The 18431-nt window shown below is 59.3% G+C and overlaps 1 protein-coding gene across 1 annotated transcript in view; it reads right to left on the reverse strand.

Moving 5' to 3' along the window:
- LOC119098918 (mucin-19) overlaps positions 1–17198 on the reverse strand; it is a 34767-nt gene extending 17569 nt beyond the window's left edge. Inside the window, exons 1-7 of the mRNA XM_037221963.1 lie at positions 16873–17198; positions 15085–15197; positions 14292–14468; positions 13660–13803; positions 13160–13253; positions 11529–11693; positions 10902–11318 (exon numbers count right to left, since the gene is read on the reverse strand). Of these exons, the coding sequence (XP_037077858.1) occupies positions 10902–11318; positions 11529–11693; positions 13160–13253; positions 13660–13803; positions 14292–14468; positions 15085–15197; positions 16873–16885 (1123 nt within the window). The 5' untranslated portion in view covers positions 16886–17198. The remainder of the gene's footprint in view (positions 1–10901; positions 11319–11528; positions 11694–13159; positions 13254–13659; positions 13804–14291; positions 14469–15084; positions 15198–16872) is intronic.
- Positions 17199–18431: the final 1233 nt, after the last annotated feature.

An 18431-nucleotide genomic window follows, 5' to 3' on the forward strand; every position in this document is an offset into this window, starting at 1 on the left:
CCTCGACATCAAGGGTCACATTGCGCCCAAATAGCGCGGACCGTGTATGACATCGCGTACCGTGACATGTTCGGCTACAAAGTTCGGCTTAACAGCTTTACCGGCCCAAACAGAGTGCGATATTGCTTGCCGCGATGCAGTAATATTGCTTTTGGAGCGACGCAGGCTATTGGCTTCCTGCCAGCGAGGCTGGTGCTTTGCATGACAAAACGAGTGTTTGACTTGGAACATGGAACCGCGTGGCGAGCGGCTCAACAATTTGCGTAGCATTCTGCGCAGTGCAGACGGGCCTGAGTCAGAACGTCCAGCGCAGAAGGGCCTGAGGCAGGATGTCCAGTGCAGACGGGCCTGAGGCAGGATGTCCAGTGCAGACGGGCCTGAGGCAGGATGTCCAGTGCGTCGCCGCGCTGAACCCCTTCACCTGACAATCGCCGGCCATGTGATCGCCGGCCGCCTACCAACACGGAATCGCCAATGCATACCAACTACGCGGGCAGCCACGAAAGCGGCGACGATGGGCCGGGATCGACGCCCTCACCAGCCGATCACATGTCGACACGATCACAACACCGCCGGAAACAGCCAGCCAACACCGCCGAACACGGTAATGAACTCGCCACAACGACAAAATAGTACCACCATTTCAACGGCGGCAAACCGTGTACGCCCGAACAATCTAGATAATCGAATGACAGAGGTTTCCGGTCGTGGACAATCACTGGGGCGTCTGGCGTGCCCGGCTGGCGCCGTCTTCGGCGTCGGTCTAGTTTGAACAAGGGCGGGCGAGCACGCAAGGCCGTGGCTGGACGTTCGTGACCCGCACATCCGGGCAACAGCAACACACTCGGCCCCGGGCTGGCGTGCCCACCAGCGGCGAGATGGAGCAATCGCGCTGGCGTGGCGGATAAAAATACTGCAGCGCACACGCAACGCCTTTCATATGTTTTGCAATGAGGGTCGATACTCGCCCGCAAGAGCTGCAGGCAATCCCACAGTTTTTGCGCCGCTGGCGAGATCACCCGTAAGGTAATTATGTCCGCGCGGCTTCCCCCTCTGTTCATATGCATCCGTTGCATGCCTGCACCACCGGCTGAGAGCGGCTGAAATCGTTTGGCGGAGCGCTGAGAATTCCATTATCCCATCCGATTCCACGAAGGTCGCATACTCATCCTCCTCACAGACCCGAGCTCCCCCCCCCCCCCCCCCTCCTCCTTTTGCCGCAGCACTGAGCACACGTCACAGAGCGCCCAATCTCCGCCGCAGGCAGCACGAGCGCCGGTCAGGCGGACACCTGCTGGTGACGTCACGAACAGGGCCCGGCTCGGCAGCCCTCCCCTGCCGCCGGCAGGTCATCGGCGGCGCCGGTCTGGCCGCCGCCGCCGGGAGCAGCTGTCTCCGGCCGGCGGGGCGGACGGGACGCGCACTGGCCCGGGGGACGCACGGCAGAGGCGCGCCACAAACCGCTGACGAGACGCCGGGCGGCCGGACTCTCCCCAACAGCGACAGGCTGCCGCTTTTTGTCGCGTCGACACTCCCGGGTCCTCCTCGGCAGCGTTGCCAGACCGCAGCCGCGCCCAGATTCGCTTCAGTACAGTTGAGCCGGAGCCGAGGCTCAGAGTGGTCGCTGCCCAATAGCGGAGAAGTATTTGACAGTCGAGTGACACCCAAAGGCAACCTCGATAGCAGAGGCAGATTCGCCCCGACATCGCTAGACTTCCCGGCACACCCACGTGATCACACGTACTCTGAGTTGGCGTTTGTACGGTTTCGTTTCTCCGATTCAGCGCCAGTTGAATAAAGCGCAGCACAAAAGAACGCCATTAGCCCAAATTGGTGCGTTCGCGCGGCGTCGATCGCCCCCGGACCGCGATCACAAAACGGCCCATTCACAATGGTGCGGAGCCTACTGTAATATTCATGCTGCCCCGCGTCGTTCGCGAATCTCCGCCGACGCACGGGGTTATGGCTCCAGAGCTCGAGCTCCAGAATGGAGCCGTGGCAAGGGCGGATACAGCACCAACCTTGTTGAGTGATGACGGAGGATTGGGAACGGCGGGCGCATCCCATGTCCCCGATCTTTCTATCGTCAAACATTCCGCACGATCACTCACAAAAAGAACGCTAGTACCCGAAGAGAATGCCCGAGCTCACCTCCCCTTAAATCCGAGTCCACGCGCCTGCACGCCCCTGCCGCAGCGGCGGGAGGGGAAGGGGAGGGGAGGGGAGGGGGAGGGGGAGGGGGAGGGGAGGGACGCCAGGCCGGCCGGCTCGGCGGCCGTCAGACACAGCAGATGGCTGATTGCACGTGCCTGGCGAGCGCAAAGGCAACGATGGCGGCAGCGGTGGCTGGCGGCAGGCGCGGACTGGGGATGCAGAGGGGAGCCAAACGGCGGGGCTGACAAAGCGACGCGTCTGCACCGTCGGAACGCCTAGAAACAACAAAACCGACAGGCTGAGAGACGGAAGGCGACGGCTGAGTTGGAGGACAGCAGGGGAGGGGCGAGACGAACTCGACCGGTCCTCAGCTGTGCGCCATACCGAGCCGGCGGTGGTGCGACGGTGCGGTTGCCAGGTGGAACGAGTCTGCAGACCGAACGGGACGGCTACGGCGGCGGCCAGCTACGCCACCCGACGCAGCGAGACCACGGCGCGGCGGAATCCACAACTCGGGACGCGGCGCGAGGGGGCAGACGAACTGCTGGAGAGCCGAATCGGGACGCGACGACAGGTGGAAGAAAATGTCAAACCGGGCACGACTGACCCTACTGCAGACCACTGACAGAGCACGCCAGCGTGACGATCGGCGCGGCACCGCACCGCCGCCGGCGGCCCGGCTCGGGCGCCGCCCCGGCCGGACAGGCCGAGCCGGCCGGGGCGGCTCCAGGAGACGGCGCCGCCGCACGAGCCGGGCCGACAAAAAGCCAGCCTCCTCCCGGCGGCGGCGCTCTGCCAGACTCCACCCGCTCTCCCCGCTCGATAAGGCCGGCAGCGCGGCCCGGCACGGCATGGCCGGCGGCGCAGCGTCCCGGGCCGGCGATACCAGGGCTCAGACTGGCGACCTTTGGCGGCTGACACAGACGGGGCCGGGCGGCACCGCCACGCTGCCCGCGCCGGGCCCGGCGCCACGCGGGCTGGCGGCGGGCGCCCTCTGTCGAGCTTCGGGCGCGGAGACAGGAAGGACCGGCGCCTGAGCGCCGCGCACCGCCGGCCGTCCGGCGAACGGCTCGTGTCCGACGGAGGAAGGGCGGAGTGGGTGGGAGGCCCCTTGCAGCCGCTGACCTTGACGGCATGCCAGCAAGGCAGCCCACGCACATACCGCAGACTCCGCGGGGGGTTACCGGACGACTGCCGCCTACCCGCGGGGGCCGTCCGAAGACTCCAGAGCCGCTACAATGGCGTCGGCGCGCACAAACCCCGACGCCGAACCTGGCCCCGGTGCCGGCGGTGAACTATTCCACAAGCAGACCGGCGGGCTAGTATGACGAATTAAGGCAATGCATCACCCTACGCCACAAGCGTCAACACGCTTGCCGGAATTGGTGGGTTCTGCTGCTGTGTCCGCCAGCGGGAGCTCCCCGCCCGCTAGCCATGACAGCCAGACAATCAGATGAAGAGAAATACGCACACATTAACTAAATACGGACACGCAACGTCCGGGCGCTGAAATCAGACACCCGGTGATCACAAGGCGCGCAACATTTAATCAACAGCAAACCACAACTTTCACCGGCTTGTCGGACTAGCCCACCATTAGCGCCTTCCGAACGTTCCCAAGCGCATACACTCCCCGCGGCCGCAACCCACACGCCGGGCACTCCCCTCCCCACGTCCATCACGCCGCCGGGGTAGCGCTCGGCGTGCTGTACGCCGCGACAGCTCCGCTGCAACGCCCGACGAGGGTATCCCTTGCCCCCACCAAAACCAGCCGGAAGCCATCCGCCAGAGGCTCGGCGAACTACCGCAGTGGGGGCGGCAGACAGCCAAAACATGGCCGCAGGGACGTCTCGCCCCGGGGACTACTTGGCCGCTCCCCCGTCCAGGGCAGGCCTCAGGCGGCCTCCTACCTGACAGGGACGCGGTCCTGCCTGCTCCCAACGCACGCACGCACGCGGCGCGCTCTCGCCGGCGGCGGGGGCGCGCTGCTCACTGCCGGCCGGCTGGCGGGCGGCGGCCGCCAGCTGACGCGGGGCGCGGCCGCCGCAAGCGCCGCCTGCCGAGCGCCGGCCGAACTAACCCTCGACTCCGGCTATGGCCGACGAGGCACGCACGAGACGAAGACCCGAGACGGGCGAGGCGGGGTGTGACCTCTGCACACGAAGCGACCCGGGGATGAGTGGGCACTGAAGTGATCTGCACAAAATGTGAATGACAGTGGTAAGGAGAAGGGGACCCATGGAGGGGTGCTGGGGAGTGGCGGGAGGGTGCCACGCAGTAGTGGCGGAGTGTCAGGCGGATGAAGTGTCGGGGACTGCCAGAATTTGTCCAGGACAGCGTTGTTCGTCGGCAATGTCGTCAGACGTCGATTGAAAAAAACAAGGTTTCATGTATTCCTTAGTTGTTTGTTGCAATCTCTGAGACAATCCTAATACATCTAAACGCACACAATAAGGATAAGTAGAACGAGTTGAAAATAAACGACGGCGCCTCATTTAGCCTGTTAACTTACGACGCAAGGCAATGGCCGCGCTGAGAGGGTCCATGAACCTTATGTGTTGTATGCCATAATTCAGGGCAATGCAGCCAGGGTAGTTGGAACACGGATTCAGTAACCTCTCTACAACCTGAGCTACGTCTGGGGCGGAGCTCGGGCGGAGGTCGGCACCGCGCCACCACGCGGGACCGTAACAGCGCCCTGTCCTGCCGGCTTGGCCGCTGCAAAAATGTGACCAGCCGAACTCCCCTATCCCAATACAAGGAGCCCTCCCCACGCACACACGCATTTCCAGTGGTCCATCGCGATCAATTCGCGAGCATGCAAGGGTTCGATTACTACCCGACTGTCATTTGGGTTCGGCAAGGGCATCCCAGAAATGACACTCAGCGACCTGGCCGTGGGCTCAGCGTCATCAGTCATTGTCAGGAGGGCCAATGGGGCCACCAGATTAGATACCAGAAAACTACACACGCGTTTTTGTCCAACTTTTTCCAAGACCAATCCAGACACGTGAAAAGGCGATCCTTCATCTCGACCACGAAGAAATGAATGAACGTTCACGATGCGGTCTGCCCTTCCCAAACTGCCTGCCTTCGCAGCAGTCCTGTGTCCAAGCTACCCCACCGCGCCGGCGACCCGTCCGCAGCGTCCACCCTACCCCACCGCGCCGGCGACCCGTCCGCAGCGTCCACCCTACCCCACCGCACCGGCGACCCGTCCGCAGCGTCCACCCTACCCCACCGCGCCGGCGACCCGTCCGCAGCGTCCACCCTACCCCACCGCGCCGGCGACCCGTCCGCAGCGTCCACCCTACCCCACCGCGCCGGCGACCCGTCCGCAGCGTCCACCCTACCCCACCGCGCCGGCGACCCGTCCGCAGCGTCCACCCTACCCCACCGCACCGGCGACCCGTCCGCAGCGTCCACCCTACCCCACCGCGCCGGCGACCCGTCCGCAGCGTCCACCCTACCCCACCGCACCGGCGACCCGTCCGCAGCGTCCACCCTACCCCACCGCGCCGGCGACCCGTCCGCAGCGTCCACCCTACCCCACCGCACCGGCGACCCGTCCGCAACGCCCAGCAGAGGCCGCATGCTGCGCCGCTCGGCCGTGTTTGTCTCTGTCACTGACTGTCGGCTCGCCTCGTGCCGCTGCGCAGTCGACTCGCGCCAGCTACCACAATTTGGCAGGCCCAGCCCCACCTCCGACGCGGTTCGCCTGCCACCGGCGCCCACTCCACCGGCACGCCGAAAAACAGCCCACGACAGCGGCTTACGGGCGGCAGATACTCCTTACAATATACCAATGGCCCTACCACTGATACGCAACTGGGTGTCATCAGGGAGTGCCCCCACTGTGGGACATACTGAAGACTTCATCTGCACAAATCACCATATCTGACGGGAACACCACACAGCGGTGCTCTGTGTCGCGGACCCATCAGTTAACTTCTGCAGAAAGCCCACGCCGAAGCCGAGCCTCGACTGACGCGCCAGCCGGCCCTTCCCAGGAATGAACCGGACGCCGTCCGAGAACCGAGGGCGTCATGCTGAGCGGACCGCCGCCGTTACTGAACCGGTCTCCTTCCTCGTCGCCGCCGTCACCGTCGCCCACCTGGCGCGCAAGCCGTCTCTGCCGTCTGGCGGCCGGGCCAGCAGAGGACCGGGGACCAGGGCTGCACCTCGAGGCTGGACCACGACACAGAGCAGGAGGATCCAGCCAGGACATCACAACAGGACCTGAAGACTGGACCGGAGAAGCATGATGGATCGGGACCTGGTGAGCTTCGACGGCCGTACATGCACGGCTTCAGTGGCGCGCAGCACGGCAGCCACGGGGCTGCAGGGCCTGCCGACCAACCGGCAACAGCCGCCAACCATCGCCGCCGAGTGTCTGCCATCTGGACGGCCGGGCCGCAGGACGCTCGGCGGCCCCGGCGCCACCCTCCTCCCCTGTACCGCCTCGCCCACAGGCGGAGGTCGACCCACCGACACGCGGAAGACTGCCGCACCGCGCGCCGCTGACACGCGCCTTGCGTGCGTCCCGACGGCAACTAATTACACTTTTGAGCACCGCGCGGCGCGACGATCGGGTTACGGGACGTTCCGCGCCGATCGCACGCGGCGCGTGCGGAACGGCCGCCGGCGTTTCACTTTCGCGACTCACGCCGGCGAGACACGCACGGCGGCGCGGGCGGCGGAGCGGCGCCGGCGGAGGGACGCCGGCGGAGCGGCGCCGGCGGAGGGGCGCCGTGGGCCAATGACGACTTAGGCAGATCGGGCGCCCGAGAAGGGATGAGCGTGAATATCCAGCCGAACAGGGACACGGCGCACGCTTCGCGATGCCCACCGGTACTGGAGGAGGTGGATATCGCGAAGCGTCGATGTTGCGAGAACGGCGCGTCTTTGTACGCGTCTGTCCCGTCGCAGGGCCTGACACAAGGCTTTGAGCGGACGTTGCATTAACGCCACATTCGCATGAAACATTTCTATGCATATGTTAAATGTTTAACATATATTTATATTTATATATATATATATATACATATTTAACATATGTTAAATAACTCCAGTCAAAACAGACAAACACCGGGCCCTCGAAAGCGCAGAATCCCGGCGTCAAAACCACCTGTCGCCGCACCCCAATCTCCACAGACGCCCCTCTTAGCCATCAGCGCATCAACGTGTGACATCATCGGTGTCGGCGAAGCTGGCCACCGGGCCATGCTCGCCCGCCCGCCGGTCGGGGCTGGCCACCGGGCCATGCCCGCCCGCCCGCCGGTCGGGGCTGGCCACCGGGCCATGCCCGCCCGCCCGCCGGTCGGGGCTGGCCACCGGGCCATGCCCGCCCGCCCGCCGGTCGGGGCTGGCCACCGGGCCATGCTCGCCCGCCAGCCGGTCGGGGCTGGCCACCGGGCCATGTTCGCCTGCCAGCCGGTCGGGGCTGGCCACCGGGCCATGCTCGCCGGCCCGCCGGTTAAAGCTGGCCACCAGGCCGTGCTCGCCGGCCCGTTAAAGCTGGCCACCGGGCCATGTCCGCCCGCCGACCCCCGCGCGCCGAGCGAGCGAACGGCCGCCACATCTGCGCCTTTACGAAGCTACGATCGCGCGGACGGTGGGCGCCCTGGCGGCTGTGGCTGGCAGGGACCGGCTGCGGTGGACTGGCAGGGACCGGCTGAGGTGGGCTGGCACGGACCGGCTGAGGTGGGCTGGCAGGGACCGGCTGAGGTGGGCTGTGGCGGACTGTGGCGATTCACTCGGACTCAGTGAATTGAACTCTTCACATATGCATTGGACCTGGACTCGACCTCATCGACAGTGTCCTCGGACTCAGACGAAAGCAAACATGAATCTAGACTTAGCTCAGAATAATACTACCTATAGGTCCCCCATGTAGACCTAAGCCTCATCGCATATATCATCCAACGAATTAGCCTTAGCCAAAGTACAAATGAGCCAGACTTAGGTAATGGCGATTTTCAGTAACAGTTAGATAAGCAGTACGTGAAATAACACCAATTGGGCGAGAGACGGCGTAGCTGTCATCATCCTGATTCGGCGCGTCACCAAGCGGAAGACGGTAACACCCTAACCCCGTCAATCGCAGCCGTCGCCGAGACAGAAGGCGGGCCCTAACCACGCGCAGCGCCGGTCGCAGCCGTCGCCGAGACAGCAGAGGGACCCTAACCCCGCGCAGCGCCGGTCGCAACCGTCACGGAGAATGAGTTGCACAAAGACGGAAGTTCACACACCAGTCTTCATTACCTCACAAAACAAGTAGATGTCCATTTCACTTCCGAGCAGTTGCCATGCACACCTGAACTATGCCACGAATGAAATCACATCAGTTTGTTTCGTCACACGGTGCCTGCGACTGAGTGGAGATATGGGGAAGGAAGGCTACAAGGCTTCCACACACAAGCCAGCGGGCAGATCCTAGACTTTCAACAGAATCGTGGCTTCGGGTAGCGCGACGGTTAGATTTCCGACGCCGCCAACCATGGCGACAAAGACAAGGAAACGCTGAAGCCGGCATTCAGACGTCAGCACTTCAATCAAACTTGGCAGCCGGCCTCACATGACGGGCAAAGTGACGACAGTCGCCAATCACAAATGTGGCGTCGGGACACTTTTGAACCGAAGCCGCCGATACCAGTGGGGCACGCATGCGAGCAGGGGACACACACAGAAAGGCAACATCCAAAACTGGCTGCGGCAAAATCACCGGGCACTATCGCGGAGACGGTCCATTTTCAGCGTGTCCACGTGACTCAAGCCCGGACAACAAGAAACGTTCAATACCAGCACGGTCTGAACCAGCATCGACCGCTGAGTCAGCTTCACCCGAGACATACCAGGAACGCTGCTGACGCCGCCAGCTTTGGCATCGGAACGACACCGGCCTGGCGTCTGTGCACAGGGCGCACTATAATGGAGGAAATACGGGGCAGATGTAGCATGTCTGCCAAGTGCAAGGGGGCCTGAAGATAACCGAACTATTTATCATGCACATGATTATTCGCAATAAAGCACATCACCAAGCTAAGTGGTGCAGTGTGCTTCAAAAAGAACTGTAACACGCAATGACATCCCGAAATCAGAGGCCTCTTAATTTTGGGGCTACCGTTGTCTTTACGTTTATGGAGAACCAATGGCAACAATAACTACACCCCATGTACAGCCTCGGCCCTCAAAATGGCTACGCCAATAATAAACATACCTGTCACGCACGCGCGCCACAATCAACAGGCTTGAATGGGCTTCTCGGGATCATCGGAGAACGATAGCGATTAGCTTATCTGCTCAATGACCCACACAGACGACATGGATGATTTACCAATGTCTCTCTGATATGAACCACGCGTCCAGTTCCGTTCACAGTACAGCACCACCTGACTGGGCTGGGGAGAGAGCAACTCGACGCCCACAGTCCCGATTCCTAGACAAGTCCGCAGACACGTCGAGTCGTATTGACAGTCACCGTAGAATACATGTCTTCGAGTATCCGACGCGGGCATACGCGTGCAAATGTTTAGGACGCCACGTCTTGTTCAGAAAAAAAAACGTGAAGGCCAGAACCAGGCCCTTCCAAACCCAGCATCCACTTTTAGCTAACGCAAACCAACACCCACTGGCAATAACACGTCTGGATAGCCATCCAGCGCCCTGCAGGTGCAGATACAAAGGCTGCAAGAAATGCGGGTTGCGGATAGGATGGTGTGCTCAGAACACTTGACCCGGAGCGCACCACCGTAGCTCACAAAACCAACGCGGCAATCGCGTGATGTAAGCGGCCGTCGATTCATGCCGTCTCCCTTCTGCCTATTAACCAACACGTGTCCCGGCATTAACGGGGATTTTTGTCGTTGTTTTGCTTGATTCAGATTATCTGTATCCACTAGGAGCGACGCACATGCCACGCACAGCTTGTTGCGTGTACCAAAAACCCACCACTCAAGTTGGACAGATAAAGCTCAGTCAGAGAACTTTGTCATGTCATTTTGCAAGCCGGACTTACGGAGGGCGTAACATGCCGCAAAATGCCGCGGCACGGCGACCCCGGTCCAGGTCGACCCGCTTCAATCGGGAGCCAGCTGAGATGTGTCATTTGTGCCAAAGAATGCGTCCGTCCTGGGGCTCGTAGCCAATGTCGTTAGACTACCGAGTCCCCCAGCTTTCCTCCTGATCAGGAACAGGTGACTCTTGAACCTACACAACTCACGCATGGCATGCAATATACGGAGAGCGGGGTGAGCCATGTGTTCCGGGCGCGTGATACAAAATCGGACTCGTGGTACATTATTGATCCATTTCGGACGCAATGCAGTTTTTCTCATGGGCTTTGGCAGTTGACAGATGACCTCTTGAGAGCTCTGTTTTGGGAGAGTGACTGCTGGAAGTCGCGTTCCACCTACAAGAGGACAATGTCGAAGCACATCGCTCGACCGTCGAGCAATTCAGTCTGTCTCGAGGGGAAGCAAAACCCGACCCAAAACACAGCCGGCAGCAGCTGACTGACAGTCGGCTGCAGCTGACTGACAGTGGGCAGCAGCTGACAGACAGCCGGTAGCAGCTGACAGACAGCCGGCAGCAGCTGACAGACAGCCGGTAGCAGCTGACAGAGAGGCGGCAGCAGCTGACTGACAGTCGGCAGCAGCTGACAGACAGCCGATAGCAGCTGACAGACAGCCGGCAGCAGCTGACGGCACGCAGCGCCTCCGAGCGGGGCTCCTGTACCGGGTACTCACGCGTCTGCGCGGTGGGCGAGGGCGTGTCGGCGCGCTGCAGGCCGGGTCCGGCCGGTCGCATGGCGCCCGTCAGCATCCGCGTCACCTCGCGCTGGATGTCGAACTGCTCGTCGGCCGGCTCGGGCGGTGGCCCGGCGCTGGCCGACACGTTGAACGCGTCCGGCGTCACCTGGCCCAGGCACGGGCTGTCGAAGTCGTAGCGCGACACGTCGGCGCCCAGACTGTCGTCGGGCGGCTGCGGCGGCGCCGGGCCGCCGCACACCGTGCGGTCGGTGCTGGTGACGGCGCCGGGCGCGGCGGCGCCGTCGGGCGCGTCGGCCGCGCGCCGCAGCCGCACCACCACCACCGATACGTTGTCAGAGGAGTTGAGCTCGACGGCCGCCAACACCAGCCGGCCGGCCAGACCGGCAAAGTCGTCTGCCGGAGGGAACGCCGCCGGATGGCATCAGCCTTCATGGGGCCACCATGTGCTCAGCGCGTGCACGTCCCTAGGTGGTGGGGACTGGTTTCGCGCTATGTGGAGGTTCACAATACACGCAACACAACCAGAACACCGAACGTCGTGTTGTGTATGACGATAAAGCGGCATTCAAAATGAGCCACACGTACCCATAAACGTTCCCTTACCTGGGTGCTCCTCCATGTCTTTACAGACCATGCGGACACACTCATCGCTGCTGACCACGTCGAAGAAGCCGTCGCAGGCCAGCAGGACGAAATCCTCGGTGCCGTCCAGCTGCACGGTAGTCACGTCCGGACGGTCGCTCACATGGGGCCGGAACTCGGCGTCACCTGTCCGACGGCGCCTCGTCACTAGCTGCTCATAACCCAAACCGGCGCCGTATGGCGACGGATCGAGTCGTCGGCATGAATGCCGAACCCCGGCGGCGAGGAGCAACAAGTCAGGCAGAACAGCGCAGTAAATTTAGTTCCTGTCGCTGGGCAATGTTTCATTAGCTGCACATAACTCGCCAGGAGCGCTCCACGCCACAGCCAGAGTTCTCTCAGCTGGTTATGATCTGTCTGAACGTCACGTGCCGTGGCCGCGTCCATCAGGGGACGGGGGGCGGTGAGGGGGGGGGGGGGGGGCAACATTCGTGCGGCGATTGTACTTTGGTCAATAGCAATTCAGGTGGAGTGCCCACAACGCCGGGTTTAACAATGGATGCGCATTCGCAAGATTAACGAGCATAGCAGCTCGGCCACTGAACGACAGCCACACCCAACGTCTGCTCCACCCGAAAATGACGCGCAGAACGCGCCTGGTGTTCACCAACAGACGGCAGGAAGGCTGGGCTGCAGACGCCTGGTGGCCGTGCGCACCTGTGACAACGGCCCCGCCTGTTGCACCAGGTGGCAAACCGTCGGGCCCGGGCGTGCCCACGCGGCTTGGGATATCCTTTGGCAACGCCTCTCGTCGCAAAAACGGGTGGTGACGCAAGGCGGCTGTCACCGGGATGACCCTACGGGAGCCCTGAGCGGCGCATTCGGTCAAATGTGTACGCCGTAATGCACTCCGGACGGCAAGGTAGTCGACGATAAATTTTGAAGCAAAACGAGCTTTTCAAACGTGGAGGTTGGACCAAAATCAGCTTAACTGTGCGGTTGCGGCGACTGCGTTCAAGTGTATTTTGGTTTGAAGGTTAAATACAAAGTGAGCAGTTTAAATTGGCAACATCGTTACTTGTGCAAACAGGTACCACGAAACATTGATAATGACTAATACAGAGCGTGAGCAGACGGAGAGCTCGGCTCGGATCTCCGCAATCTCTCAGCACTTCGCTGGTTCGCAGATCTGACGTCAGCAGGGCGATCCCAAACAGTGGCCTCAAAAACCTCAGGTTAAATAGTTCGTGATGATCAGCTTCGGAGCCGTTTGAACGATACCAAACATTGGGCACGGCAGCCCAAGTGATCCGATAGCTTGACACGGACCAGCAGTGCGCGAGAACGACCGCAATTGACAGCGTGGCTGGGCAAGCAGAGCATCACATGTCCCCCGCTGCGACCGTTCAACGGGCTGTCCACCGGTTGAGCTATCATGCTGGCTCGTAAAGCACTTCAGCATGTCAGGAGCGAACAAAATGCGTACTATATACACGAGCATGACTGGACACACGATGGGCTTTCCAACGTGCAACTGCAAGTGTGCTAGGCGTACTGATCCACCGTGCCTGTCCGGGAACGCAAAGGCGGTGACCTCAGACCGGCCCAGTTCGCGTCTCGGCGTTTCCCGGCGGCCGCCCCGCCTCACTCACCGATGGCACGCGACACGGAGAGCACGCCGTTGACGCGGTACGTGCCGTACAGGCACACGACGCCGCCCTGCTCTTCTATCCGCGCCCGCTCGTCCTGCAACGGAGCGCGCCGCCGCTCAGAGCCGGCCGACAGCGCTCGGTAGCGGCACGGCGCGGCGCCAGACACGCCCAACTGCCGAGAGGTCCGGCGCAACCCCTGTCCCCCCACGGTCCCTGCATGTCCTCAGACCTGCTCCTCTTCCACATTTCCTCTTCAGAGCTGCGTCACCTTACCAACCCCTGTCCTCCCACAGTCCCTGCATGCCCTCAGACCTGCTCCTCTTCCACATTCCCTCTTCAGATCTGCGTCACCTCACCAACCCCCCCCCCCCCACGACCTCTCCCTGCCTTCAGACCTGTCCCCACAACACTCGCCCCTCTCTCACAACCCCGCTCTCCTCAGACCACCTCCAGCACACTCGACCGCCGGCCGGCCAGCCCGGCCCGCCCGCCTCCCTCACCGGTCGCTCCGGCTTGTGCGGGTTGACGACACGGACCGAGGCGCCGTTCCGACTGAGCACCGCCTGACAGTCGCCAATCCAGCCCAGGTACAGGTGAGAGCTAGAGATGAGCGCCACGATCGCCGCCGCACCCGCGTTACTACCCTGCAATGGTCGTGGCGGCGCGCTCAGGCGAACGCACAGGTGCCGGTCATCCCAAACCGCGCCACGCGGTTCGCGGTGACCGCAGTGAGTGCCGGCGCCAGCGCGGTGCGACAGATACGGGTGTCACGCCGCGCCGACAGCGCGGCAGATTATACCGAGATAGCACAGAGCTGTGTTGCATGACCTGACTAAGGCTTAAAACTGTAAGCTGTAGGACCCGTGACAGGTAGCGGTAATAACAGCACCAGACGCCAGGGACTGGTTAGCGTTCGGGGGCACAGTATCCCTCTTCGGATGTGGCATCGACAATCACAGCCTGCACGTTCCCAATGTTGACGCACATTTCACGGTACGCCTGTGGTGCGGACGATGCACACAAGGACCCAGACAGATAGCGACCGCATGGCCTCAACAAATTGAACACTTTCCGCCCTCAGGGGCGGGGGGGGGGGGTGGAGGGGGAGGGGGGGGGCGCCCCAGCGCCGTACCGTCTTGACGAACTGCTGGTCGGTGGCGGCGAAGGCGTCGAAGAGCGCGAGGTGCGGCTTGTCCGGGAACTGGGCCGACTCGGCCAGCAGGCGTGGCATGTGTTCCACGCAAAAGGAGGCGGCCTCCGAGCCGATGTGGCCGTCGAACACGCCATAGAAGCCGAACCGGTCGGCGAACTGCGACCGAGGGCGCGCGAGAGGTCAGAAGCGGCGGGGACGGGCGTCCGGTCCCGGATAGGCGCGGGTGACACCGTCTGACAGTGCCGGCCCCGGAGAGGCCCGGGTGACACCGTCTGACAGCGCCGGCCCCGGAGAGGCCCGGGTGACACCGTCTGACAGCGCCGGCCCCGGAGAGGCCCGGGTGACACCGTCTGACAGCGCCGGCCCCGGAGAGGCCCGGGTGACACCGTCTGACAACGCCGGTCCCGGAGAGGCGCGGGTGACACCGTCCTGAACAGCGCCGGCCCCGGAGAGGCCCGGGTGACACCGTCTGACAGCGCCCCGCCAGGAAAAACGCAGGGTGCACCGTCCTGACAGCGCCGGCCCCGGAGAGGCCCGGGTGACACCGTCTGACAACGCCCGGCCCCGGAGAGGCGCACGGTGACACCGTCAGACTGCACCAGGAAGCTGTATACTGTATACTGGACTTACCTGCTCACACACAAATATGCAAACACAGGATGTACACAGTTAACCAAGGGTAATAGTATTAATCCTGATTCTGTCAGATCCTGTCAGAATCTGATACTGAAAATCATGTGAAGCCCAAGACCTGCATCGTCATAAAGCTCACCTGACGATTGGTGACGGTGCTGAGGTCGTGCACCATAACCGAACGGTCCTCCATCTTGCGGCGGCGATTCTTCACTGCCTTGTTGCTCACTGCTAGCACTGGTGCTGCCATAGCTGAAATATGACAGGTATATTTGAGCATGGGCAACCACCCAGTTAGTAAGGTTACAACTATACAGCGATGCATGAAGCACTTGTTGCATAAATACTATTGTTGTTGGGTATGCAGAACCTTTAGGAAGTAACCCTACTTAGAAACCAAATGACATAATTGGAACTTAGCTGATACCAGAAATGATTTGAATGCCCCTAGAATCAAGCAAAGAGGAATGAGGCAAGTAATGGGCTGTGGAAGGAAACCACTACTTTTTGTTCAAAGGGCCAAAAATTTCTGGCAAATAGCTGATGTGTAGCACATGTCTACCATACTAAGATATTTATTTTTTTGGACCAAGTGTTACTTACAGTTAACAGTATATCCTGCCCAATTCCAATATTAGCAAGAACAAAAACACCATACTGAGTACTTGGCAGCTGATCATTCAGGCTTAAACCAAATTGCCCTACCATAAACATTCACTGACTTCACTTTTCCTAGGCTGGACACATGACTGGAACCCAAGAGATAGCATTCAAAGCCATCAAACATCATATGCCTGAAGCATGAATTCTTTTTTGTCTTCTGCCATGATGCTAGGGGCTAAAATAGAGCCAAAATGAATGTCATCCTCTCACCGATATGCCTGGAGTAAGGCCCAAATATGACAGAATTGAAAGAGTGTGGAAAACTTGCTAGGGAAAAGAAAAATCACACAACAACCATGAGAGCAGATACAACTATTCACATAGTTAACCAAGTGACAGCATATTGCAGAACCCTTATAGCACTCAATCCTGCAATTTTATAATTTCTTCTGATGCAAAGCCAGAACCTGTGATCTGCTTGTTACCCCAAATGTTGTTTTTTCATTTTAATTCAGACCTACCAAAGGCAATCTAACTGCATAGTTAAGTACACCAAATGGTAACTGCAGTTCATCCCCCCAAGGCTGGTCTGCAAACCATGGCTGTTTTTTAGTGGCTGGGTGAATATCTTTGAACAAGTAGTTGCATTGGCCCATTATTAAACAGGGAGCAGAGGCAAGTGCATACAGTGGCTAAATCAACATAAATACAGACAGAAAAAAAATGTGACACATAACAGACAGCTTCTGAAAATGTAGCCTATGACTCAACACATATAAAATGTGATGTCAACATAACCTGTGGTATGGAATCAAAGCATACCAGCAGTGATCAAAATGTGTTTTACGTTAGGGCAGAACAGGACCACACAGCTTTGAAACACTGTGATACCATGCGGACTGGGCTATGGCCAGACTGAAAAATATACATTATGATGAGCATGTCCTGTCTGGCAAAGATGCAATATTCCTGCACAAATACCATACATCTGGTTGCTCAGAGTTTGATGCAGCTGCCACCAACATCAGGACATAAACAACCAATGCTTCAGGAACTTACATATGCTGTGTGATGTAATTTCAACTACAGAACATTTCACACAAAAATAACTGCAAAACTTAGCACAATTTGGTTTGGCCTTCAACTGACACATATGAGCATGAGGTTCAATGCACCAAAGCTGTGTAAATATCCAGTGAAGCAGGTGCGATTTTTGTATTTGGGCCTGGGTTAAGTCATTGAACATTTAATGGACTGATCTGGTGTGGCACACTCCCATACTGTGATGAGCTGAGCGGGATCGTAGAAGTGACAACACATTTACCTGGTGGTTCCATTTTAGCTTGGATGGTAGAGGCGATGCTGCCGACTTGTTAGTATAACTGATGTAAAAGCTTTACAAAAGTTTGACAGGTACAAAAATAGACATGTACAGCAGTCAGGCAAGTGGAAATCTTATCAAAATTGTTACTGTCCGACGCGAGACAATGCACTGTTATCGCTGTCAGACACACTCTTCAATTTTTGACGAAAGCACCCAGAATAGCGGATAAAAGTATCACGCAATATGTATATCGCAATATGTATATCGCACCGTCGTCTCCCTCCGAGCTGACGTCACTGTAAAGTATATGATGCCGCCGACGCTTTCGTCGCAGGTGTACAACATGCGTCGCTTGGCGCCGCCCCTCCTTTATTTTGATCCCTGATGAACGTGACAGCCAATTTCCAGATCATCTGTCCCGTCAAGTCCCGCTCCCCCACGCAAGACCCGTGCTTGATTCCGTTCAAGTAAAACGAATCTCGATGCCAACCCAAGGCAGGTTGGTTTGATCCTGACTGGCCGCGGACACACCACACAGCTTGCATCAGTTCTGTCCCTGAACCAGGGAGATTTGTCGTATTTCCGAAATCCATTCCAATCGAGCCGGCGTTCTTGTCAAGAGCTTAGGATGCATACAACTCCAGGGGCTACAGAAACACCGCCTAGCGCACGTTTCGTGTTGAAAGACAGCAAAACAACTGCTTGTTTCATCTGTTGTTCACACAGGAGCGGCATCAGACTCGCTGTCATCATGCTTCAATCACTCATATTAGCTGTTCTACATTGGTTAGCTTTACAAGTCGCATGGCTAAATTTTTACATTCAACCGAGAACTCACACATGGCTGCCGTCGACACGGCCGATTTAAGTCCAACGCGACCTCACACCCCATTTAGCGATCGTTTCCACTTGCGCCGGAAATTTGGCTGATGGCGAGGTCAACTCAGATTTGGCGTGGTGCCGAGCACAGGGCGCCTTTAGCTCACCGAGCACTCTTATCGCACTGGCATTTAACACAAAAGGGGCCAATAATTGTGCGTCCCGTTGCAAAAAAAGTATCACCCGCAAGTCTCGCAAGTGTAAAGGATCCATGCTGATCGTGGACGGAGTGTGCCGTGGTGCGCGTCAGCTTGCTGTTGCATAACCATACTCCTAGCACCTCGCCACTGTTAGTGAAACATACTCCTGGCACTTTGCCGCTGACAGTAAAACATACTCCTAGCACCTCGCCACTGTTAGTAAAACATACTCCCGGCACTCCACCGCTGACAGTAAAATATACTCCTGGCACTTCACCACCGACAGTACAAAATACTCCCGGCACTTCGCCGCTGACAGTAAAACATACTCCTGGCACTTCACCACCGACAGTACAAAATACTCCCGGCACTTCGCCGCTGACAGCAAAACATACTCCTGGCACTTCGCCGCTGACAGTAAAATATACTCCTGGCACTTCGCCGCTGAGAGTAAAACGTACTTCTGACACTTCGCCGCTGACAGTAAAACATACTCTGGCACTTCGCCGCTGACAGTAAAAAACACTCCTGGCACTTCGC

Source organism: Pollicipes pollicipes, unplaced genomic scaffold, assembly GCF_011947565.3.
Source record: "Pollicipes pollicipes isolate AB1234 unplaced genomic scaffold, Ppol_2.1 Scaffold_4740;HRSCAF=5597_pilon_pilon_pilon, whole genome shotgun sequence".
NCBI classification, from domain to species: Eukaryota; Metazoa; Arthropoda; class Thecostraca; order Pollicipedomorpha; family Pollicipedidae; genus Pollicipes; species Pollicipes pollicipes.